The sequence below is a fragment of the Helianthus annuus genome, chromosome 13 (assembly GCF_002127325.2).
Source record: "Helianthus annuus cultivar XRQ/B chromosome 13, HanXRQr2.0-SUNRISE, whole genome shotgun sequence".
Classification (NCBI taxonomy): domain Eukaryota; kingdom Viridiplantae; phylum Streptophyta; class Magnoliopsida; order Asterales; family Asteraceae; genus Helianthus; species Helianthus annuus.
This window is the reverse complement of record NC_035445.2, coordinates 61,665,551-61,692,486: the sequence shown is the minus strand read 5'-3', so window position 1 is coordinate 61,692,486 and position 26,936 is coordinate 61,665,551. Positions and strand designations below refer to the sequence as shown.

General features: G+C 41.7%; 1 protein-coding gene and 1 non-coding gene across 2 annotated transcripts; one reads left to right on the top strand and one right to left on the bottom strand.

Moving 5' to 3' along the window:
- Nucleotides 1-3,462: 3,462 nt before the first annotated feature.
- On the bottom strand, nt 3,463-4,125 carry LOC110900863. Its single transcript, XM_022147723.1, has one exon. It carries the CDS (start codon nt 4,123-4,125, stop codon nt 3,463-3,465), a length of 663 nt encoding a protein of 220 aa, XP_022003415.1.
- A 13,906-nt stretch (nt 4,126-18,031) lies between these two features.
- On the top strand, nt 18,032-18,138 carry LOC118486100. The gene has a single exon (XR_004877956.1). It is a non-coding gene; the product is annotated as a small nucleolar RNA R71 (small nucleolar RNA).
- Nucleotides 18,139-26,936: the final 8,798 nt, after the last annotated feature.

Here is a 26,936-nt window from a genome sequence, read left to right as displayed (position 1 = left end):
ATGTTAAACGTTTAAACAATTGAACTGATGATATACAATGGGTTTACAAACTTATGCTTCCGCTACTTAAATTATGTTTTGTTGAACATCAATTATATTGTGATGGGTTTCATTGATTACTTTTAATATTTAATGTTATGTTCAATATGATTGGTGGCTTGATCTTGGTCATGTCATGCCTCCAAGCGGTAGTACTCCAACGGTGGATTTTGGGGGTGTGACAATGACCCCGAGATCTATGGACGTAGTTTTTAAAACACTTAGTTTTGCTATTCAAAAAGGGGTAGCGGTGCAGCTTGTTGCCCGTTAACCAACTATGTCGATGTAAATTCATAACACGAAAAATAATCAAACAGTAATAAATAACCACATCAATCTAACACAACTGGATTTGGGGATGATTTCATATTGAATTAATAAGAATGTAATACAATCATAAGGTACAAAGTACCCCCCCCCCCTCACTAGGTGTACTCTTGCTCACTTAGTTCTTATGCACCAAGGCTCTAAGTGTTGAAACCAACAAACGAAGTTAAGTTGAATAAAATATTGACGTTCAAAGTTTGGCGTTTGAAACCAACAATGATGAAATATTGAAGTGGAATGGAAAGTGGCAATTTGTCCCACATAGAAGAAGAGACAAAACTTGGGTGGTGTATAAATACGAACTCTCATTCCTTGTTGTTCAATGGAAGCTCACACTAGTGAAGTCGCAAAGGGCCCTAATTCGCACATGTGCTTATGTGCACGTGGCGCGGGTGATGGGCATAATGTGGCGTTTTGATGACGCACTTTGCTCTTTGTGGACTCGCAACGCCACTTGACGTCGTTGTATTTTTTACCGCATGCGTATGATTCACGAGCAAAGGCTGTGTTGGCTAGGTGACGGGTCAACCTAGCAGGTGACATGGCATAAAATTGTTTTATTTATTTTATACGCAAACGGTTCCTACACATGATTTGAACACATATCAATTGTTGAAAAAAAAACTATTAAAATGAATTGTTATTTAGAAATATGTGTACATAATTCTTTCAAACTTTTAAGCAAGCTTATCACAATAATTGCTTATATATAAAGTTGACAGAAGTGATGGCCCAACTATTAAAGTTTTTAAGGCAATTAATGTTGTAATACTTGCCAAAAAAGATAAACTTGAAGAGGTGATCAGGTGCATGTAACAGATAACTTTACAAATTTTCTAGGGCTTGGGCATGTGGCCAAAAGAAATTGCCCCAACATCAATGCAGAATTATGCATCTTTGAATATAGTAAAATAAAGGTTAGAGATATTTCAGAAATCAAATTATTCCAACCAACCATTTTTAAGTATATAAATTTTATAACATTTAATCAACAAGGACGTGACAGGGTAATAAACTAATAATGATTAACATGTATTATACTCATTATAACGTCACTTATTTTTTTCACTTTCATACACCTTCTCGCCTTTTCACCATCGTCTTTATGCGATATCCACCCTCACAACGCCCTGAATTTGATGCTAGAACCATGGTTGCTACACCTCTCAGCGTCCCAACTCGTATTCGGTCTATACTCACAAAACAAGTTTCAACGCAGTTCTAACTTCGATTTTGTTGATTTTAGGTGATGGGTGGTGGTTTCGACGGTTGTTTTTGCTATTAGTGGTGATAAGTTAAAAAAATGATAGGTCAGTTTTAATCAAACAAACGTGTTTTAGTTAAACAAAAGATCTGTTATTAGTCACCTCTTATATACAAATGTCAAAGAAAAAATTACTTTCAAGACAATAACGGCTTTCAATGAATAATCAAAACCTGCGCTCTTTGACTATGACATAGTTATGTTCGGTGAGAAATTAATTGCATCAAACAACAAAAGGCCACAACAAAATCACATTAAACATCCATACTTTAAAATTATTTGGAATAACATCACATTCGTGGCGAAGTTTGAGATTTCTGAACCGATATCGAAAACGTATATACTTAAAAAAAATTATAAAACTGGGAGTCGAAAACGTATATACCTAAAAAATTGTATACGAAAACTATATACCGAACACTATTGAACGAAAAGTTCGGAGGTCCCCTTGCGCGGCGGCCCCTTCTATCCTGCGCACTTGACATTCATATAATAATATTATAATATGTGGTTAGAAAAGTATTAGCCACATGCTACACCTAATCTACACTATTAAAATCTATGATAATAACATACTTAATGATTGTAGCATGTTCAAATATTTCTTTTACCACACATGCTAATAAAATAAAAGACAACATGCCAAAGTAGAATAAAAAGACATTGAAACCAGTTGGTTCAACGGATTCTATCTGACATATAACGACTGTTAGCTGCCTTATTAGACTTGATTGCGTGGTTTGAACTTTGATCGGCTTTATCTTATTTCAAGTTGTTTTCTAAAATAAATATTACTTTTTCTAATATATCAGTTTTCTAATAAGGGGGCTTATATTATATATAATATAATTGAACCAGTCCTCTTACTCTTCACTAGTCAGAGTGATCATACCAATTTAAAAAACTGAATGAGGTAAACTTTATTTTTCTAAACGACAAACTAAACCACTATTAAAGGTTTCTGTGAACGACAAACTACACTACTATTAAGATTTATATCACATGTCCACATGTCTCAAATAAGATTAAAACCAGGGGCGTCTACGAAAATGTTCGAAAATTTTTAGGCTCTATGCGAATGAAAAATATGGGTCCCTTAAATATAAATTTTTAAAAAAATATGTATAAAAAAATTTTAAATATATGAAATTGAATTAATGTCATTTGAATCAACACCAATCATTTATTGTAACTTGACAAAATTAGGCAATAGATAAAGAAACAAAACAAAACTGAGGACGCCAGGATTTGAACCCGTATTCTCTTATTATTAAAGTGACTTTCAAACCACCAAACCAAGTGCTTCAAGATGGTATTTCAAATTTACAGTGTAAACCTAATACAAAAACAACAAAAATTTGGGCCCTCGATTGGTTTGGGCCCTGAGCCATCGCCCATTCCGCACACCCTTTAGACCGGCTATGACTAGAATCCTCCCATCACTTTTGAAGTGACAAATGCAACATTAAGCTAGGAGCTCTTTGATGAATAACATTAACTAATCAAACCCAAAATATCAATATGGTACACAATTTTATAGATTATCAAACTTAACAAACCATAGAGTTAGTATAAACAAATTAAAAAGAATAAATTGTTGGATAATCATTAACAATAGATTTTAAAAATAAAAACTATGTAAACTCCACTTGATTCATCCGTACAATAATTCATCGGTTTAACTGGTCAGACCGATAACTAGTCAATACATAACAATATATCTAAAATTATGTTAAACTAGAATCAAAACCCAAAACACAATCACAAAAAATGTATTAAAAAAAAGTATCTTTTTATTAAATCAGTTACAAGTTGAACCAAACACTAAACCACTATGAAACAGCAACAGACCTTGGAGGCTTTGAATACCCAAACCACCCCTTCTGTTTCACCGACGCCGGAGTAAAACCGTTTCCGCCACCAACAGCCACCGATCTAGACCTCATCATCACCGGATTATTATTACTATTACTATTATTATTGTTATCATCACACTTATTCAATTCTTCATCAACTCCAGTATCATCAACATGTAACTCACACTTCTTACTCTTACTAACCATAAACACCGACCAAAAATTAATCTTACTCCGGCTAACCTTCGGCAGCAAAACGTTATTATTATCCGTAACGCAATCACCGGTTTCAGTTCCGTTTCCGGTGCCGGCGTGTCTAGATCTCGATCGGAGGAATGAAACCGCAACGGATCTCGATTTACGCAACGTCGGATCGGAACCGCCGGTGACGGAACCGGAATCACGGCGGCTACCGCCGCGGGAGAAGGAGAAGAGAGAGAAGGAAGTGGAAGATGTGGAGGAAGATGACGATGAGTCAGCCGGAGCCGGAGAACAGTCGCAGGGACGAGCGGTGGCGCAGTCAGGGCAGAGAGTTACGAGGCGTTCGCGGAGGCATTTGGCGCAGATGCCGCTCACGCGCCGCCGTGATGGATGTTTGGAGCATTTGTAGAGTTGTGATTCGTCCATGTAGAACGCCATAATTGAATTTGAGGTGTGTTTGTTAGGGTTTTTGTTAGGTGTTTGTGTTTGTGACGGTATTTTGAGTGTTTTTTTTAGAGAGAGAAAGTGTGATGGTTGGTTATGGGAAGAGAGAGAGGGGGGGCTTTAAATGGGAAATGGAGGGAGAGTTAACCGTGGTTAGGTGGTTGGGTTATGAAATTTTAGCGACGACTGGTGGACCAAAACAGCGTGATAAATGACTTTTTGGTAACTAATTAATAAACTAATATTCACGTTTCTCCGTACCATAAATTTATGGAGAGTGATGAGGTAACATCCTTGTAACCAACCAAAGATTGCCTAAGGTCAGAAGAATCATCCGATTCTTCGTCTGATCTTACGCCCATAATAGCTTCCCCATCTCTTTATAAGTAACTAGGGACTCACATCATTAACCGCCTTTAAAGTGAGTGGCCGGTCCGACTTGGACCATTTCGCCACATCAAACCCCTCTAACGATTCAGAGAACTCAACTGTTGATGAAACACTGGTAGTGGCGAAGCTTGAAGATTTCGTCGGTGGGGTCGAAAACGTATATACCCAAAAATTTCTCTAGAACCGGGGGGTCGAAAACGTATATATCCAAAAATTTCTATACAAAAACTACATGTACAACACTACTGAGCGAAAAGTTCGGGGGGTCGGGCGTCCCTCCCGGCCCCTTAAATGCTACGCCCCTGAACACTGGTTAACAACGATGGTTAACTAGCTGGGTCGTCTCTTATATGGGTTCAATCTCCTTCTCTACTCGCCAAAGACTGGAGTCCTACAAAACAGTAACACCATTAGCTCGTTAAGAGGGAAATATGGGGGTTTCCCTCTTAACCGGGCTGCGGCGTGAGGATAAGTACTGCTCTGAGTAAGAAAACAGTGTGTGTTGTGAGTGAAAGTGAGGAGAATAGAATAAAATAACCTGAATGATGAAGGGTCCTATTTATAGCCGGAGGGTGAAGGAGGGAGGAGCGACCTTGCCAACTGTTATCGGGTGCCAGCTGTCCGACCAAGGGGAATATCCTCTTGGTCTCCTCTGCTGCGGACAGGATAGTGGCCCACGTGGCGTGCCGATAATCGTCCCTGCTGGAGAAATCGTACTGCTGCTGTCGGTCTGCCCCCAGATTTGTCGCAGGTTTACATGGCGCTCGATTACTGGTGACACGTGTCGTCCTTTCTGTCGGAAGGAGCATCTTTGGTGCCATCTTGACATCTTCCAGAAGCTTCTGGATATATTTGCTGATGTAGGTGCCATGTTGGACTGAAAAAGTGGTGTGGTCCTTGCCATGTGGATGTGGAATTGGGACCATACCTCTTCAAGTCCCCCCAGTCCAGTGTGCCTTCTAGTTGAGTTGATCATCTAGGAGGGATTTTGGACTTATAAGGGTAGTGGTTGTTTTTAATTTTTAAAACGCATGTTGGTTATTTTGCGAAATTGAGCCAAGAGGACGCGTTGCGCATGGCGTATGGTGGTAACCTTACAAAGTTGAGCCAAGTGGACGCATGGCGTATGATGGTAACCTTACAAAGTTGAGCCAACTGGACGCACGGCGCATGGCGTACGATGGTAACTTTACAAAGTTGAGCCAACTGGACGCACGGCGCATGACGTATGGTGGTGACTTTACAAAGTTGAACCATCTGGACGCATGGCGCATGGCGTATGATGGTGACTTTACAAAGTTGAGCCATCTGGACGCATGACGCATGGCATATGATGGTTCCTTCTAAAAGAAGTTTTCTTTTCTTGGCTTGAAGACAACTGACATGACCGTCTGATGTCTCTGTCTTTTCGGAGGTGAACAGTCGCCTTTTGCAGGTGTGTCAGTTGCTTTTTCGCCAGGGTGTCAGGTCTGTGCCGCCCACGTTTCCGAAAAAACAAGGTGACGGTTTCTCTTCCCTCTGACGTGTCTTTCCCCCATTGATCAATGATCTGTCTTCCTGACGGTCCACTACCCATCGCATTTAATGCGATGGGTATAAATAGATGGCGGTTCCTTCTTTTTCCTTCATTTTTTGAATTTCAAACTCTGTTTTCTTCTCTTCTTCCTTCTCTTATCCTCTTCTCCATATTTCTTCTTTCTTTCCTTTATCTCCAAGTTATTCTTCTTGTAATCATGTCTACTGTAGTGAATCCTTCTACTAAGAAGAGAAAGTATAAACCTAGGAATCCTCCTGGTCCTGACCGGGCGGCGATAAGCTGGAAAGAAGAGGAGTTTCAGAACCTGGTTAGAGATATGGGTTTTCGGTCTGAGTAGAGTGCCCAGTTGCCAACCCCCAATTCGACTGCTCTAGATGCTCCTCCTGGGTATATTGCGTTATATGCTGCCTACTTCCGGGAGGGTAACTTCCGTCTCCCTATGACGATGTTCACTGCGGAAGTTTTGACGAACTATGGGTTACATATCTCTCAGATTAACGCCTTGGGGTTACCTCGGCTTACTCATTTCGAGTTCATATGCAGGGCCAACCGTATTGAGCCAACCTTCGAGATGTTTAACATGTTTTATTTTGTGAGTTACACTAGTGGCTTTTACTCTTTCAACTCTCGAACCAGTGGGGTTAGTTCTTGTAGTACTAACCCACCGAAGAGTCTGCACGATTGGAAGCAGAAGTTTTTCTATATTCGCCGTGGAGTCATTCCGGTCGATATGCATTTCCGGGCAGAGAGTGAAGGAGTTCCTCACATAAACGTGTCTATAGATTTTGCTGGGCAGGAGTGGTATAAGGTGTTGACTCGGAAGGTTACTTCTATCACCCAGCTTGAGGAGAGGGCCCTGGTGGGGGCGGGGATGAGTATGTTGTGGGCCCCTCTGAACCCTAGGGGGGTTCCTGTCTATGGCTACCAAGGGAAAGGTATTGTTGTTCTTGGTTTATTGTTATATTCTTCCTTTATTTATTGTATACTTCCTCACGTTTGTTGTGTTCTACAGTTGGGTATAGTTTGATGAATGTGCTCGATCCTAAGGCTGGTGGGGCCATGATCGTTGCGTATTTGCCTGAGGGGAGGCCTGTTTAGTTGGATCAGATAAGGGATCGTTTTCTACACCCTACCAGTGAAAGCTTTGCTTCATATGCTAACACCATTTTAGGTGAAGATGGTGGGGATGATCTTGAGGATGAAATTAGTCCTACTCGAGAGGAGGTTATCGTCCTTTCGGGTGAGGGTTCTGATAGATCGCGTGAAGGTCTAATCCCTCTTTCCACACGTGCAGGTCCACCACAAGGGACTGGGAATGAGCCAGTGAATGAGCCTGTCGGTGATGATGTTGATGCTCCGGTTGACACTGTTGAGCAGTTAGAGGCCCGAAAGAAGAAAACGTTGGATAAATCTGAGAAGAAAAAGAAGGTTGAAGGGTCTGCCACTGAGGTTCCTCGTAAGCGACCTTCTACCCTTCCTTTCTTAGACTATGTTGTCGTTTCTGATACGCTGTCTGGTTTAGATGCAGGGGATAAGCGCACTGAGCGTGACCCCGATGATGATGAGACTCTGACGGAGATCATTAAGAAGAAAAAGGTTCTTGAAGACAAGAAGAAAGAGCTTGATGAACAAGTTGCTGCTGCGCTTGCCGCGAAAAAGTCTAAGCTTCAAAAGGAAACTCCTCCTGCACCCTCAGAATCAGAGATTGACCTAGGTGTTTTTAGTGCAAAGCGTGGTAATCTCCTGGAGAAGATATATGCGGCCTCTAGCTCCCAAGGTAAAGATTTTTCATTTGTGTTTCTTGTTTTTTACCTTTTGTTCTTCTTTTTAACTATCATGCTTGTCTTGTAACAGGTGTTAAATCGGGTAAGGCTCCCCGTAAAGTTGATATTTTGAAGATTACTCCCCCCACTTCTCCACCTTCCAGGACCTTTGGTCTGTCTCCTCCGCATGTTGATCCGGGGAAAAGAAAAGAAGATGATGTGGAGGTTGAGCAGGTTGGGGAAGGTGGTGGTGCTGGTGGTGATGGTGGTAATGATGGAGCTCGTGGTGGTGGTGATGATGTCCAAGAGGAATCTAGTGAGGCTACTCCTCACCATACTATCTACACCAAGGTTGTCCGGGGTTCTGGCTAGGGTGGTGCTTCTGGGACTCATCATAGTCGGGAATATGAACATATTCAGGGTGGGTCTTGGGATACTCATAATTCTGCATGTGCTGATCTCCCGAATACCCCCCGATGGAACTTGACCCAAGGTTCTCGTATGAGCGAGCTCGCTAACTGCCGTGTGTTCTTTTCTCTGTCCCTCCCCCCGCTGAGAGATTATTTCAAAAAAGACGCGATCGGATGGATCTCTTGGATGATCATATCCACGCTGGGGTCAACTTTTTCGCCATTTCCCAAAAGATCGCCCGGGAGTGGCAGCTGATGGGGGAGGATACTCTGGAGTTTGAAAATGCGAAGAAGGCGTTCGCTGAAGAGAGGGAGAAATTTAATGTTGAGAAGAAGGGATTGGCATGGAGGGTTGCTGATGCTGAAGAGAAACTCGCCAAGGAAAAGCAGTTGAACGTCGACAAGCAGAAAGATTGGTGAGTTGCTTGTGAACGGACAAACAAAGAGCTGCAATCCCAGCGCGATGCCATTGTGAGGTTGTCAGGAGAGAAACGTAAGATCAGTGACAAAGCTGAACAAGAGCGCGCTGCGCACCAGAAGAGGGAACAAGAGTACATCCAACACATAGCTAAGTTGGAGAAGTTTGTTGAGGAAAAAGTTGCTGAGAGCAAAGCCTCTGAGATCTTGGTTGAGGAAGTCACTGCTGACTGCAAGTGGCTACTTGCTCGTGCAGTGCCTCTTGTAATTTTCATTATGTTTGTTTGTTTTTTTGTTAGTCGTTTCCGCTTTCCTCATATATGTATTATCTTCGCAGATTGCTGAACGTATCGCAGGATCTGAAGAGTTAGCCAAGTACATGTATGAACTTGGTGAAGCTGCGTATGCTCATGGTCGTAAGGAAGGTTATGCTGAAGGAAGGGCAGCTGCTGAGGCAAAGGAACCATTGAAGAGCTTTGACTTGTATAAAACTGACTGTGCTGCTCGCTATGCTCAGAAGCGACAAGAATTCGAATCTCTTGAGTTTGCCATCGTCAAAGCTGCTGGGAAGTTATCCCGAAAACCTGACGGGATCGCATTGTTGGAAAAGGGCACTTGGTGAGGAAGATCGTGAAGCTGGGGGTGCTGGTACTAGCCACCAAGAATGAAGGTTTCCGGCCTGCGTGCCGTGTATGGGCTTGATAGCCTTGTAATCATCTGACAATTTACCTGAACAATTGACTCTATGGTCTGTAAACATTCTTACTTTCTGTTGCTTCGTCTGTTAACATTTTGGTACGTTTGATATATTTCATGCTAGCTGGGGGTTTTGCTTTTTATTTGTTGTGAATTTTGCTATCGTTACAATATGTGCGTCTGTAATTACTTTGATTAGGTATCACGAATGAATGATGGCACTGACAGGTTATGCTGTGTTAGTTATCTTAGCGTTACACAGTGTTGTGTTACGCTTCGGGAAAACTCTACAACGTCTGTGTTGTCGTTAGGCGCATGATTTGATTCGTGTATACGAAGTGATCGATTTACAGGTTATTGTGTTGGCCCAGCTGTGTTCAGCTTTGGGGACCTTACAATGTTTGTTTATATGGGCACGAAGTATTATTTGGCGTGATAGGCTTTAGTTGTGTTTTTTACCCGGCTGTGCACGTGTTCGTGACGAGCCTTCGAGGTCTACAATGTTTCCTATGTCTGTGCCATTGATGTTTTCGTGTATGCCCGAAGTAATATATGCAGTTGTAACAAAAATTCGCATGAGATAAGATAGCCAACACTTCTTGTATTAGAGTTAAATGTGTTGGCGCGCGGCCATTACAAGTACAGATAAAAACTTCGACCGTCTACATGTAACATTTTCTTAGTTGCTGAGCATTCCAAGTTCTTGGGACTTCTTTGTTCTCCAGTGTGCGTAGCTTGTACGCTCACTTTCCAAGGATTTCATCAATAATGTAAGGCCCCTCCCACTTGGGAGCTAATTTTCCCGGTTTCTTGGCGTTGGACGCCTCGTTGTCCCTTAGGACATAGTCTCCGGGGTTGAACATGCAAATTCGGACCTTACTGTTATATTATTTTTCCAATTTGGTTTTATATTTTGTCTCGTTAATCGCCGCCATCTCTCTTCTTTCTTCTAGAAGGTCTAGATCCAACCTTCTTTCTTCTTCGTTGTTGATCATGTTCATGGAGAGCATTCTTGGAGATGACAGGCCAATTTCTGCCGGTATCACGGCTTCGGACCCATAGACCAGACTGAACGGTGTTTCTCCGTTACTTGTTTTTGGCATCGTCCTATGGGCCCACAGTATGCTCGGTAATTCGTCGACCCAACCTCTTCGCTGCGTTCCTAATCGTGCCTTGATGCCGTCTATGATACTCTTGTTCACAGCTTCAACCTAACCATTTCCTTGCGGGTGCGCAACCGAGGAAAAGGTGTGCTCTATGTGCAGCTCCTTGAACCAATTTTGGAGATCATCCGCAGCAAAATTTGTTCCGTTATCGGTGATGATTCTTAGGGGCAGCCCGAATCGACAGATTATTTGTTCCCAGGTGAACCTTCACACTACGGTAGATGTAGTTGACACCAGCGCCTTTGCTTCCACCCATTTTGTGAAATAGTCTACCGCGACTATGATGAACTTCACTGCTCCCGGGGCTTCTGGAAAAGGACCAACCATATCTATCCCCCATTGTTGGAACGACCATGCCGTTGTTACGGGGACCAGTTCATTTTTTGGGCGCATCGTTTTCGGGGCGTGTCTCTGACATCCGTTGCATTTCCTCAAAACCTTGACTGCGTCTAGATGCATTCCGGGCCAGTAATACCCGACGTTCATTACTTTCGCTACTACCATTCTTGGGCCGGCATGAATGTCGCAGATGCCCTCATGTACTTCGCGTATCAGGTAGTTTGCATCTTCTGGATCGACACATCTCAGTAATGGTCCGAGGTACGATTTTCGGTACAGGATTCCATCAACCATCTGGTAATGCTCGGACTTGTACTGTACTTTCCTTGCTTCGGCTTTGTTTTCGGGTAGTATTCCAGACTTGAGATACATGATGATTGGAGTCATCCAAGACGTTGTTCCTAGTTGAATGACGCTCACTTGCCTTAGCGGTACCGATGAATTGCTTAGAACTTCAATGCGCACGTCCTTGGCCAGGTGCTGGAAGCTGGTGGATGCGAGTTTGCTTAGTGCATCTGCTGGTTTATTCTCGCTCCGATTGATGTGGTGCACCTTGCAGGAATTGAAGTTCTGTAGCAATGATTTTGCTTGGTCTAGGTATAGCGCCATTACATCTCCTTTGGCATCGTACTGGCCATTAATCTGCCCTACTACTAGCATGGAGTCCACATGCGCCTCTATGTGTTTGACTCCCATCTTGATTGCTAACCTCAAACCACCGAGGAAAGCTTCATATTCGGCTTCATTATTTGTGCTCTTGAAGTCTAACCGGATGGCGTAAGTGAATTCATGTTTCTCTGGACTTACCAACCTAAGTCCGGCTCCTGTACCATCTTCATTGGATGCGCCATCTGTGTATAATAACCATGGTTCTTCTGAGTGTTGTTTTTCAGCTCTTTCCATTGCCTTGCACTCTCTGTCTTTATCATCAGGCACCTCTATCATGAAATCGGCCAACACCTGACCTTTAATTGCTGGACTTGGTCTAAAAACCACGCTATGGCCCCCCAATTCTATAGCCCATTTCGCTAATCTTCCAGATATCTCAGGCCTTGCGAGGATGTTGCCGATGTTGTAATTCGTTAAGACGTGGATGAAATGGTTGGCAAAGTACCTGCGCAATCGTCTGGATGCATGAATCAATGCGAGGACCAGCTTCTCCATTATGGCATACCTCATTTCTGGGTCGTTTAGGGTACGGGACACGTAGTACACCGGCGTTTGTATGCCTTGTCGATCCACGAGCAGAACTACTCCTACTGCTTTTTCGGATGCTGAAAGGTACATGACCAGCGGTTCGCCCTTCATTGGTGCAGTAAGTGTTGGTAATCGTATGAGGTAATCTTTCATTTCTAGAAAAGCGTGCTCAGCCTCGGGTGTCCATTGGAACTGATTTTTCTTCACACATTTGCGGAGTGTTTTGATAAATGGAAAAGATTTTGCTGCGTGATTGGCGAGGAAACGGTTGAGTGCTTCTAACCGTCCAGCCAACTTTTGCATTTCTTTTATTGTTGATGGTGAAGGCATCCGCTCTATCGCTTGCACTTTGTCAGAGTTGACCTTAGACCCATCCTTTGTCACAATGAAACCTATGAACTTTCCTTCTTCCATCCCAAAGGAACACTTCGCTGGATTTAGCTTGATGTTCACCCCGCACAATGTGTCGAGTGTTTTTTGGATGTTTACTAGCATCATACTTTCTTCTTTGCTCATGATGACCAGGTCATTCATGTATACTTCGATGTACTTGCCGATAGTGTCACTGAACGTTTCGTTCATCAGTCTCTGATAAGTTGCGCCTGCATTATTTAAACCAAAGGGCATTTTTGTATAGCAGTACAACCCTGTTGGTGTGCGAAATGCAGTTTTCTCTTCATCTTGGATGGCCATCTGCACCTGATGGTATCCCTATTAGCAGTCAAGGAAACATTTCCATCTGAATGATGCCAGTGAATCGATCTTCTCGTCAATATCTGGTAAAGCGTAACAGTCGCGCGGACATGCTTTGTTCAAATCTTTATAATCCACACACAGTCTCCAACTACCGTTTCCTTTTTGGACCATCACTGGGCTGGACACAGATGCGTGTCAGTGTGTATATATTTTAGATGTATATTTTAAGCCCTTTTTACACTTTTAGCCAAGTTTTAAATTTATAAAACACGATATTTACTAACACTAAACACACATATAGGCAAGTGCACCCATCGTGGACGTAGTATAGTGTTGGTAAGATACCGAGGTCCTCCAAGGACACAAGAGCTTTTAGTACCGGTTTATCCTCAACGTCTAATCAAGTCAAAATGTTAGAAGAGATTTTTAAACTAAGAAAATAAAAACTAACTAAATGCTGAAAAATAAAAATAAAAATAAAAACAGATAGACAAGATGAATCACTCGGATCCGACTCGTGTATTAGTATAACCTTTGATTATTTTCGCACTTTCGCACTTGTTTAAGAGATTATCTTAGTTATTGTAGTAGGCCCCTCTTTTGAAGGCGACGTTACCCTCAACCCAGTAGTTTGAGTCAGCAAGGATACAATCTTAAAGGGTTGGATTATTGAAAGATAATGAATTAAGTTATTAATGCAAATTATGGAAGGCCCCTCTTTTGGAGGTGACGTTACCCTCGACTAAGTAGTCTGAGTCACTAGGGATACAGTCCTAAATAGCCGGGTTATAGTATTAATAGTAGTTAACTTATGAGGGGGTCAAAGAGTTTGGATCCCCGCCATCCAATACCTATGGGTATTGAAGGAGATCCTACTAAATTTGACCCAGGTCCCTTGCAGGACCTCTAAACGCTGAACAAGGGCAAGTCCCTTACCAAACCGTTCCCTTAATCCCCGACCAAGTAGCCAACATACCTCCATATAGACCGTGGAGATATGAATGGCGCAAATCTTTTATTTTATATAGACAGTAAAATAATGCCAAGACACCACGGACAAACGATAAGGAAGAATCACCTTCAACATAAGCAACTAGTTATTAAAGTCATTAATACAAAACCAAATAAAAAGTGCAAAAGATTAAAAATAAAAAGTATTATACTAAACACTTGTCTTCACCAAGTGATGTAAGAGACTTAGGAAAACATGGCCTTGATTGTCAAGAACTCTTACGATCAATCTTGGATCCCGAGACGACTCACACACTCTATGATGGACAATGGATGATGGTGGTGGATGATGGTGTTGTGATGGTGGTGGGTGGTGGGTGGTGGATGAAGTGTGAGAGAGGTGGTGTGCCAAGGGATGAGTTGCAATGAAGCCAAGCACTCCTATTTATAGGCTGAACAGAAGCCTGGGCACGGCCCCGTGTCCGCTGCACACGGCCCCGTGCCCGTTTGACAATCTCTCTCTTCATTAATTGTAATTCTCAATTACAATTAATGTGCCTGCAGTACTTTCTCCACGCCCCCGTGTTCGCTGGGCACGGCCCCGTGGTGGGCAATAGAAGCTTCTATAGGTTTGTCTTTTCTGCTGCTTCTTGGGCATGGCCCCGTGCTGGCTAAGCACGGGGCGTGTTCAGTCTTCTGCCTTCTCTGTTTTGCTTGGGAGGATGCTGTCGAGGGGTCGGGCAATCCACTTATGTTCCTTTTCTTGTATTTATGTTAGATTTAGCCGCCTTTTTGCTTCTTTTGTTAATTTGAGCTCATTTAATCCTGAAAATACAAAAGGAAGACAAAAACACTCTTTTTCCAACATTAGTACTTAAAAAGGGTTAGTTTTATGTCTCATTTGATGTAATTTATATGTTGCATTTTACACACATCAAATACCCCCACACTTGAATTTTTGCTTGTCCTCAAGCAAAACTCTTTAATATGTGGCTTACACTCCCAAATGGAATGGGTAGAAGAGAAGGTTTTGGCTTGTCATAGAGTGTCGGGAATCCAAGATCCTTATTGGGTTTTATTTTTATTTATTTACAATCCTATTCGTTATGATTTATTTAGAACTTTTCATAAGAGAAATTACTTATTTGGGCATAGCATGCCTTTTTTAAAATTCCATTTTTATACAAGTTAACATACCTCACGGGAGAAATCACTCACACTCGGCCAAAGGTGTAATTTTTTTGTAGTGAATCACTCGAGAGCGGCATGGAACTTATTCCTACCATAGGCTTGCCAAGCAATCAATCCTCCTCCTTTTTAACTTGTTACCTTTATAAATATCAAGAGGACTTTTTTGGGTAAAGGCTTGGGCTAAAGGTGGGTAGTTGGGTTAATGGTTAGTAGAAAAGGGCGAAAAGCGTAAAAAGCGTCGGTTTTCGTAAAACATTTTATTTTAGTGACTTTTTATTCTTAATGAAGTATTTCTTCAAACAAGCTTTTGTTTTAAGAGCTTTATTTGTTTATTTCTAACTTCATCATTCATTTTTTTTAGTCACATGAAAACCGAGCTTGTTACTAAAATAAAGGGTAAAAATAAAAAAAAGGGTTTTTTGGTGGGTAAAAAGGGTTTCTGGAGGTATGAAATGAAAAGGTTTAGGCTCAAAGGGGTTAACTAGGGGGAGTTTTTGGGTAAGTGAAAAGAAAAATAAAAATAATGGTTTTGAAAGAAAAAGGGGTTAGTCCTAATGCCTCCATCATTTACTTACTTGGGTTTAAGTTGGTAAGGACCGGGAATGAATTGTCGTGGCAAGTTCTAGAGTCGTAAGAACCAAGTGGCTATTCACACAAGAAACGAAAAATGAGCATTTAGCGTAAAGATGTATATTTGTATGCTCAATAAAGGCTCAAAACTCACTTTTTGTGGGAATGGGTTTTTCTATGTGATCAAGTATATATAATCGAATTTTAACTAAGCTTGTCATGCCGTTTCATAATTTTCTTATGTTGGTTCTTTTTATCACGACGCTATCGGTTGTAAATTTGTAAAAATATAACCTTGTTAGTCTTAGAATTCCCAACTTAAACTTTAGACAAGTAAAAAAAATTGAATTTTTTTTGAAAAAATTTGGGGTGATTAACGGTTCCAATAGAGTTTTGTGTAAGGCTTGTTATTAGGACTTGCAAAATTCAAGGTTTTAGCATCCCCCCCACTATTAAATTACACATTGTCCTCAATGTGTCCCAAAAATAAATTTTTAGGTTGATTGAATGTGTAACATGGTGTTAAAAACAAAAATTTATGTTACTGGCAATCTGGACACGGCCCCGTGGGGACCGGGCACGGCCCCGTGTTCAGGTGCCAGTAACGATAATTAAAGAAAAGAAACAGAAGCCTGGACACGGGGGCGTGTCTGGTGAACACGGCCCGTGTCCAGTTACCTGAACTGGGCGTTTTCCTGCAGGGTGTTCAGCACGGGGCCGTGTGGGCTGGGCACGTCCCATGCTGAACCTACTGTAATGGAGAAATTGTTGACGGGTGGCCTTGTTCTTGTGCATGGGGCCATGTTTCTCGTTTCCCTTATCATCCTTTACCACCATGAGTGTGTTTTATTCCTGCAAATTAAAACTAAACTAAGGATAGTTCCGCGGAATGCTTCCGTGGTGCGCCACGTTTATAAGGGTCCTTGGCTAGACCCAATGTGAGGTTATATATTTTCTGAGTGGGATGTTTGGCATCCCATGTTGCACCGTCGGAGAGCAGCATCCAAACTCGAATCAATAACCTTCATGTAGTTGACCGGGTCATCGTGCTCTATTCTCTTCCCAACCCCAAACTTTACTTCATCATCCCCGTACCTTAAGGTGAGCGTTCCGTCATTCATGTCTACCACTGCTTGTGCGGTGGCGAGAAATGGTCTCCCTAGTATGAGGGGGACTTCGGTGTCTTCTTCCATATCGAGTATGACAAAGCCGACCGGATAGACAAATTTGTTTACCTTTACTAGGATATTTTCGATGACACCTTGCGGGAATTTGACGGATCGATCAGCAAGTTGTATGCTCATTTTTGTAGGACTCGTTGTTCCTAGGCCGAGTCTTTTGAACATTGATGAGGGCATGAGGTTAATGCTAGCCCCAAGGTCGGCTAGTGCATTACGAACGGGGGAGTCCCCGATCGAGCAAGGAATCGTGAAGCTTCCGGGATCGATTTTCTTTCGGGGGAGTTTGTTGAGTACAAGGGCAAAGCATTCTTTGCCTAAGTTAACTAATTGCAAAGTTTCAATTTTCCTTTTATGAGTGAGGAAGTCCCTCATGAACTTAGAGTATTTGGGCATTTGGGTTAGGACATCAATAAAAGGAATATTGACATGCAATTGTTTTGGTAGACTTTCGAATTTTGCGAATTGCTCATTGGTCTTTTGACGGATTAACCTACCGGGGTACGGAACTCGAGGAGCCTTGGTAGGTTCTGGTGATGGAGGGGAACCCTTCTCTTGTAGAGGCGGCGGTATAGTCTCCTCTGTAGGCGGTGGCACTTCCGTAGGCCCCACGGTGCGGCTTCGTAATGTGATGAGATAAACTTGCGCTTTTGGGTTTGTTTCGGTATTGCTTGGTAATGCGCCTTGTAGTCTCTCGGAAAAATTTTGGGCTAGTTGACTTAATTGTTTTTCTATGTTTTGAATACTAGCTTGTTTATTTCTAAAATTTGATTCTAATTGTAGAAACCTTTCCGAGTTTTTCTTTTCAGTGTCAGAGATAAGGCGAGATATAGTATCTTCAAGCCTTTCTCGTCCACCTTGTTGTTGAGGGAAATTTTGTGACTCATTTCTTGGTTGTTGAAAGTTTGTTCGTTGGTTTTGTTGGTTACTACTATTGCCGGGTTCTCTCCAACCAAGGTTAGGGTGATTTCGCCATCCTTGTTTGTAGGTGCCCGTTGGAGGACCCGATGGCCTAGGTCTATTATCAATGTAGCTTACCGACTCTTGTTGATCGTCTGTTTCTTTCATACAACTCCAATTTTCATGTGGCCCACCACACCCTTCACAAGCCATAACCGAGACTGTTTTTGTCATTTCCAATTTTTTTATTTTCGAAGAAAGGGCTTCGATTTGGGCTTGTAAAGAAGTGCTTTCATCAACTTTATGGGCGCCTGGGGCAATAGATTTATTGCCTCAGGGAGTGTGCCACTGAAAATTGGTTTGAGCAATTTCCTCAATTTGATTATATATTTCATGCGGGCGGCGATTACCTAAAAGTCCCCCGGAGCTAGAGTCAAGTGTCTGCCTTGTGTGTGGCAACAACCCATTATAGAAAGTGGATACTTGTTGCCATATCGCAAGGCCGTGATGTGGACACTTTCGTAATAGCTCCTTGAACCTTTCCCAAGTTTCATATAAGGATTCCCCGTCCTCTTGTGAATATGTATTAATTTCAGTCATTAATTTAGCCGTTTTAGCGGGAGGGAAATACTTATATAAAAAAGTTTTGGCTAGTTCATCCCAGGTGTTTACCGATCCAGCTGGGAGGGGGTTAAGCCAAGCTTTTGCTCGGTCTTTTAGTGAGAAAGGAAACATTCGAAGGCGGATGGCGTCATTTGATGCTCCATTGATCCGAAAAGTATCACATATTTCTAAGAAATTAGTAATATGTAGATGGGGATCCTTGTCCGCAAGCCCATAAAAGGTTGCGGAGTTTTGAAGCATCTGTATCAAATGCGGCCGAAGTTCGAAGTTATTGGCTTCGACATTCGGTGCGTTGATAGCGGCGCCGAGATTACCTACGATGGGTCGTAGATAATTCATTAGGGTACGTTGGTCCGCCATTGGAAGTGGATTCCCCGAAACTTTCTCTTGGTTTTTGGCTTTTAGTCTTTTTCTGAGAAAGCGTTCGGGTTCTTCTAGAGGTTCTTTTATGTCCTTATTAGAACTGGAGCTCATACACTACGTGGGGGTGGCGTCTGGTTCCAAGTCCTGCAATAAAAACAGAAAATAATGCTGGTCAGAAGGTTCACCACGGCCCCGTGCTCAGTGAACACGGTCCGTGGTCAGAGTTACAGTGATTGTTTTCCAGATCCCAGTTACTGGAGAGTTGGACACGGCCCTGTGTTGCACCGACACGGCCCCGTGCTAAGCCTTCTGTAACTTGGAAAACTAAAAACTGCCAGTAATAATGCTGGGCACGGCCCGTGTCCTACCAGGCACGGCCCGTGCTGAGCTCTGCAGAAGCTGAAAAACTAAGAAAATCGTAAAAAATTAAAAAGAAAAATAAAAATGTGATTAGGCCGTTGATTCCTAACTTTCTTAAAATCCTTGTGTCCCCGGCAGCGGCGCCAAAAACTTGATGCGTGTCGGTGTGTATATATTTTAGATGTATATTTTAAGACCTTTTTACACTTTTAGCCAAGTTTTAAATTTATAAAACATGATATTTACTAACACTAAACACACATATGGGCAAGTGCACCCATCGTGGACGTAGTATAGTGTTGGTAAGATACCGAGGTCGTCCAAGGACACAAGAGCTTTTAGTACCGGTTTATCCTCAACGTCTAATCAAGTCAAAATGTTAGAAGAGATTTTTAAACTAAGAAAATAAAAACTAACTAAATGCTGAAAAATAAAAATAAAAATAAAAACAGATAGACAAGATGAATCACTTGGATCCGACTCGTGTATTAGTATAACCTTTGATTATTTTCGCACCTTTGCACTTGTTTAAGAGATTATCTTAGTTATTGTAGTAGGCCCCTCTTTTGAAGGCGACGTTACCCTCAACCCAGTAGTTTGAGTCAGCAAGGATACAATCTTAAAGGGTTGGATTATTGAAAGATAATGAATTAAGTTATTAATGCAAATTATGGTAGGCCCCTCTTTTAGAGGTGGCGTTACCCTCGACTAAGTAGTCTGAGTCAGCAGGGATACAGTCCTAAATAGTCGGGTTATAGTATTAATAGTAGTTAACTTATGAGGGGGTCAAAGAGTTTGGATCCCCGCCATCCAATACCTTTGGGTATTGAAGGAGATCCTACTAAATTTGACCCAGGTCCTTGCAGGACTTCTAAACGCTGAACAAGGGCAAGACCCTTACCAAACTGTTCCCTTAACCCCCGACCAGGTAGCCAACATACCTCCATATAGACCGTGGAGATATGAATGGTGAAAATCTTTTATTTTATATAGACAGTAAAATAATGCCAAGACACCACGGACAAACGATAAGGAAAAGTCACCTTCAACATAAGCAACTAGTTATTAAAGTCATTAATACAAAACCAAATAAAAAGTGCAAAAAATTAAAAATAAAAAGTATTATACTAAACACATGTCTTCACCAAGTGATGTAACAGACTTAGGCAAACATGGCCTTGATTGTCAAGAACTCTTACGATCAATCTTGGATCCCGAGACGACTCACACACTCTATGATGGACAATGGGTGATGGTGGTGGATGATGGTGTTGTGATGGTGGTGGGTGGTGGATGGTGGATGAAGTGTGAGAGAGGTGGTGTGCCAAGGGATGATTTGCAATGAAGCCAAGCACTCCTATTTATAGGCTGAACAGAGGCCTGGGCACGGCCCCGTGCCTGTCTGACACTATCTCTCCTCATTAATTGTAATTCGCAATTACAATTAATGCGCCTGCAGTACTTTGGGCACGCCCCCGTGTTCACTGGGCACGCCCCCGTGGTGAGCAATAGAAGCTTCTACATGTTTGTCTTTTCTGCTGCTTCTTGGGCACGGCCCCGTGCTCGCTGAGCACGGGGCGTGTTCAGTCTTCTGCCTTCTCTGTTTTGCTTGGGAGGATGCTGTCGAGGGGTCGGGCAATCCACTTTTGTTCCTTTTCTTGTATTTATGTTAGATTTAGCTGCCTTTTTGCTTCTTTTGTTAATTTGAGCTCATTTAATCCTGAAAATACAAAAGGAAGACAAAAACATACTTTTTCCAACATTAGTACTTAAAAAGGGTTAGTTTTATGCCTCATTTGATGTAATTTATATGTTGCATTTTACACATCAAATATCCCCACACTTGAACTTTTGCTTATCCTCAAGCAAAACTCTTTAATATGTGGCTTACACTCCCAAATGGAATGGGTAGAAGAGAAGGTTTTGGCTTGTCATAGAGTGTCGGGAATCCAAGATCTTTATTGGGTTTTATTTTTATTTATTTACAATCCTATGCGTCATGATTTTAAAAACTTTTGGTAAATTATTTATTAAGGCATAACATACCTTTCTAAAATTCCATTTATATACAAGTTCACATACCTCACGGGAGAAATCACACACACTCGGCCGAAGGTGTATTTTTAGTGAATCACTCGAGAGCGGCATGGAACTTATTCCTACCATAAGCTTGCCAAGCAATCAATCCTCCTCCTTTTTAACTTTATATCTTTGTAAATATCAAGAGGACTTTTTGGGTGAAGGGTTAGGCTTGGGCTAAAGGTGGGTAGTTGGGTTAGTGGTTAGTAGAAAAGGGCGAAAGTCGCAAAAAGCGTCGGTTTTCGTAAAACATTTTGTTTTTGTGACTTTTTTTAGTCACACGAAAACCGAGCTTGTTACTAAAATAAGGAGTAAAAATAAAAAGGGGTTTTGGTGGGTAAAAAGGGTTTTTGGGTTAAGAAATGAAAAGGTTTAGGCTCAAAGGGGCTAACTAGGGGGAGCTTTTGGGTAGGTGAAAAGAAAAATAAAAATAATGGTGTTGAAAGAAAAAGGGTTAGTCCTAATGCCTCCATCATTTACTTACTTGGGTTTAAGTTGGTAAGGACCGGGAATGAATTGTCGTGGCAAGTTCTAGAGTCGTAAGAACCAAGCGGCTGTTCACACAAGAAACGAAAAATAAGCATTTAGCGTAAAGATGTATATTTGTATGCTCAATAAAGGCTCAAAACTCACTTTTGTGGGAATGGGTTTTTATGTGATCAAGTATATATAATCGAATTTTAACTAGGCTTGTCATGCCGTTTCATAATTTTCTTATGTTGGTTCTTTTTATCACGATGCTATCGGTTGTATACTTGTAAAAATATACCCTTGTTAGTCTTAGAATTCCCAACTTAAACTTTAGACAAGTAAAAAAAATGTAAATTTTTGAAAAAATTTTGGGTGATTAGCGGTTCCAATAGAGTTTTGTGTAAGGCTTGTTATTAGAACTTGCAAAATTCAAGGTTTTAGCATCCCCCCCCCCCCACACACACACACTTAAATTACACATTGTCCTCAATGTGTCCCAAAAATAGATTTTTAGGTTAATTGAATGTGTAAAATGGTGTTAAAATGCAAGACTTTATGCTATTAGCAGTCTGGACACGGCCCCGTGGGGACCGGGCACGGCCCCGTGGGGACCGGGCACGACCCCGTGTTCAGGTGCCAGTAACAATAATTAAAGAAAAGAAACAGAAGCCTGGACACGGGGGCGTGTTCGGTGAACACGGCCTGTGTCCAGTTACCTAAACTGGGCATTTGTCTGCAGGGTGTTCAGCACGGGGCCGTGTTGGCTGGGCACGGCCCGTGCTGAACTTACTGTAATGGAGAAATTGTTGTCGGGTGGGCTTGTTTTTGTGCATGGGCCATGTTTCTCGTTTCCCTTTTCATACTTGACCACCATGAGTGTGTTTTATTCCTTACAACATCATTCAAACCTTAAAACCATCGTTCCATTAAAATCATAGAGAGATCTTACATAACGTTCCTAAAAAAAAGAAAAATAAAAAGAAACAAAAGAAAAATCTTAACTAATTAGGTCAGGAGGTACACAAAGTCATCGTAAAGAGTTCTATTGTTTGTTAGGAAAATTTCGGGAATAGTTCCCCGATGTAGTAGGACTCTCGGCCGATGGTTTTTCTTCCTAAATGTTGCTAAAGCCATTCTTCTATTTCCCTTGGGAGGAAGAAGGCGGCTTCACTTTCCTCAACATCTTGTGGAGGAGGGGGTACAACCACCGGGACTCCTTGCACTATCCCTTGCGGAGGTTCGGGGTGTATGGCGTACCACTCGGCGGGTATGATGACTTCGGGGACCACGTTCCACGCCCTTTGGGTTATTATAGGAACCAAGGGAGGAGAGGCGAGCAGGTTTAACCTCTGGTGCAAGAGGTTTACCTCTCGGAGACATCCTTCCAGTCCCACCGTTAGATGGTTGATACGGTCGACCAATGCTTCTTCCACCCCCGTTATTTCATCAATAGCCTCTCTTAGGGCGTAAACATAGTTTACAAGAGAGTCTTCTGCCATTGATGATCTCCTCCCCTGTCGGTTATTTCTTGATGAAGATGCTCTGCTGGTTCTGCTTGCCATTTCTGGGAAATAGACCGAAGAGATTTCAATTTTTATGAAACAGAACCTCGGACATGGCCCCGTGCTCACTGAGCACGGCCCCGTGTCCAGTTGTCTGCAGGTTTTGAGATCAAGGAATCTTGTAGTTTTAAATTATTTTTATGGTTTTTATTCGAGTTTTAAGCACAGATAATTTAAAACAAAGTTATATAACTTACTTTGAGTAAGATCCCTTGGATAATAACCTTACAAACTTCACACCAAAGGCTGGAATCATGGAGTTTCCAAGCTTTAGTGGAGGAGATGTGATGTGTGTTGGTGTCTATATAATTTAGATATATAATTAAGCCCTTTTTACACCTTTAGCCAAGTTTTAAATTTATAAAACACGATATTCACTAACACTAAACACACATATGGGCAAGTGCACCCATCGTGGATGTAGTATAGTGTTGGTAAGATACCGAGGTCGTCCAAGGACACAAGAGCTTTTAGTACCGGTTTATCCTCAACGTCTAATCAAATCAAAAAGTTAAAAAAAAGTTTTTAAACTAAGAAAATAAAAACTAACTAAATGCTGAAAAATAAAAATAAAATAAAAACAGATAGACAAGATGAATCACTTGGATCCGACTCGTGTATTAGTATAACCTTTGATTATTTTCGCACTTTTGTACTTGTTTAAGAGATTCTCTTAGTTATTGTAGTAGGCCCCTCTTTTGAAGGCGACGTTACCCTCAACCCAGTAGTTTGAGTCAGCAAGGATACAATCCTAAAGGGTTGGATTATTGGAAGATAATGAATTAAGTTATTAATGCAAATTGTGGTAGGCCCCGCTTTTGGCGGTGACGTTACCCTCGGCTAAGTAGTCTGAGTCAGCAGGGATACAGTCCTAAATAGTCGGGTTATAGTATTAATAGTAGTTAACTTATGAGGGGGTCAAAGAGTTTGGATCCCCGCCATCCAATACCTATGGGCATTGAAGGAGATCCTACTAAATTTGACCCAGGTCCCTTGCAGGACCTCTAAACGCTGAACAAGGGCAAGACCCTTACCAAACCGTTCCCTTAACCCCCGACCAGGTAGCCAACATACCTCCATATAGACCGTGGAGATATGAATGGTGAAAATCTTTTATTTTATATAGACAGTAAAATAATGCCAAGACACCACGGATAAACGATAAGGAAAGATCACCTTCAACATAAGCAACTAATTATTAAAGTCATTAATACAAAACCAAATAAAAAGTGCAAAAGATTAAAAATAAAAAGTATTATACTAAACACTTGTCTTCACCAAGTGATGTAAGAGACTTAGGCAAACATGGCCTTGATTGTCAAGAACTCTTAATATCAATCTTGGATCCCGAGACGACTCACACACTCTACGATGGACAATGGATGATGGTTGTGGATGATGGTGTTATGGTGGTGGTGGGTGATGGATGAAGTGTGAGAGAGGTGGTGTGCCAAGGGATAAGTTGGAATGAAACCAAGCACTCCTATTTATAGGCTGAAGAGAAGGCTGGGCACGGCCCCATGTCCGCTGGACACGCCCCCGTGCCCGTCTGACACTCTCTCTCTTCATTAATTGTAATTCGCAATTACAATTAATGCGCCTGCTGTACTTTCGCCACGCCCCCGTGCTCACTGGACACGGCCCCGTGGTGGGCAATAGAAGCTTCTACAGGTTTGTCTTTTCTGCTGCTTCTTGGGCACGGCCCCATGCAGGCTGAGCACGGGGCGTGTTCAGGCTTCTGTTTTCTCTTCTTTGCCTGGGAGGATGCCGTTGAGGGTTCGGGCAGTCTACTTTTATTCCTTATCTTGTATTTATGTTAGAATTAGCTGTCTTTTTGCTTCTTTTGTCAATTTGAGCTCATTTCATCCTGAAAATACAAAAGGAAGACAAAAACACTCTTTTTCCAACATTAGTACTTAAAAAGGGTTTGTTTTATGCCTTATTTGATGTAATTTATATGTTGCATTTTACACACATCAAATACCCCCACACTTGAACTTTTGCTTGTCCTCAAGCAAAACTCTTTAAATGTGGCTTACACTCCCAAATGGAATGGGTAGAAGAGAAGGTTTTTGGCTTGTCATAGAGTGTCGGGAATCCAAGATCTTTTTGGGTTTTATTTTTATTTATTTACAATCCTATTCGTTATGATTTATTTAGAACGTTTCATAGGATAAATTACTTATTTGGGCATAACATGCCTTTTTAAAATTCCATTTATATACAAGTTCACATACCTCACGGGAGAAATCACTTAACACTCGGCCGAAGGTGTATATTTTTGTGAATCACTCGAGAGCGGCATGGAACTTATGCCTTTCATAGGCTTGCCAAGCAATCAATGCTCCTCCTTTTTAACTTTATACCTTTGTAAATATCAAGAGGACTTTTTGGGTGAAGGGTTAGGCTTGGGCTAAAGGTGGGTGGTTGGGTTAGTGGTTAGTAAAAGGGCGAAAAGCGTAAAAAGCGTCGGTTTTCGTAACACATTTTGTTTTTAGTGACTTTTTATTTTGAAGTATTTCTCCAAACAAGCTTTTGTCTGTATAGCTTTGTTTGTTTTTAACTTCATCATCAAATTTTATTTTATTTATTTTTTTTTTCAGTCACATAAAAGAACGAGCTTGCGAAAAACCGAGCTTGTTACTAAAAGAAAGGGTGAAAAATAAAAAGGTTTTTGGTGGGTAAAAAAAAGTTTAGGGTAAAGAAACGAAAGGTTTAGGCTCAAAGGGGTTAACTAGGGGGATTTTGGGTAGGTGGTAAAAAAAAATGAAAAATAATGGTGTAGAAAGAAAAATGGTTAGTCCTAATGCCTCTATCATTTACTTACTTGGGTTTAAGTTGGTAAGGACCGGGAATGAATCATCGTGGCAAGTTCTAGAGTTGTAAGAACCAAGCGGCTTATTCACACAAGAAACGAAAAATGAGCATTTAGTCTAAAGATGTAAATTTGTATGCTCTATAAAGGCTCAAAACTCACTTTTGTGGGAATGGGTTTTTAATGTGATCAAGTATATATAATCAAATTTTAACTACACTTGATATGCCGTTTCATAATTTTCTTATGTTGGTTCTTGTTATCACGACGCTTTCGGTTGTAAATTTTATAAAAATATAACCTTATTAATCTTGGGATTCCTAACTTAAACTTCAGACAAGTAAAAAGAAAAAAATGAAAAAAAAATTTTTGAGAAAATTTGGGGTGTTTAGCGGTTCCAATAGAGTTTTGTGTAAGGCTTGTTGTTAGGACTTGCAAAATTTCAAAGTGTTAGCTTCCCCCCCCCACACACACTTAAATTACACATTGTCCTCAATGTGTCCCAAAAATAAATTTTTAGGTTGTGTAATGTGGTGTTAAAAAGCAAAGATTTATGTTACTGGCAGTCTGGACACGACCCCGAGGGAACCGGACACGGCCCCGTGTTCAGGTGCCAGTAACAGAAATTAAAGAAATGAGACAGAAGCCTGGACATGGGGGCGTGTCTGGTGAACACGGCCCGTGTCCAGTTACCTGAACTGGGCGTTTTCCTGCAGGTGGCTCAGCACGGGGCCGTGTTGGTTGAGCACGGCCCGTGTTGAGCCTTCTGTAATGGGGAGTTGTGTCGGGTTGCTTCGTTCTTTGTGCATTGGGCCATTTTTCTCGTTCCCTTTTTCATCCATTACCACCACGAGTGTGTTCTATTCCTGCAAATTAAAACGAAAAGATTAAACTAAACTAAGGATAGTTCCGCGGAATGCCTCCGTGGTGCGCCACGTTTATAAGGGTCCTTGGCTAGACCCAATGTGAGGTTATATATTTTCTGAGTGGGACGCTTGGCATCCCATGTTACACCGTCGGAGAGCAGCATCCAAGCTCGAATCAATAACCTTCATGTAGTTGACCGTGTCGTCGTCCTCTATTCTCTTCCCAACTCCGAATTTTACTTCATCATCCCCATATCTCAAGGT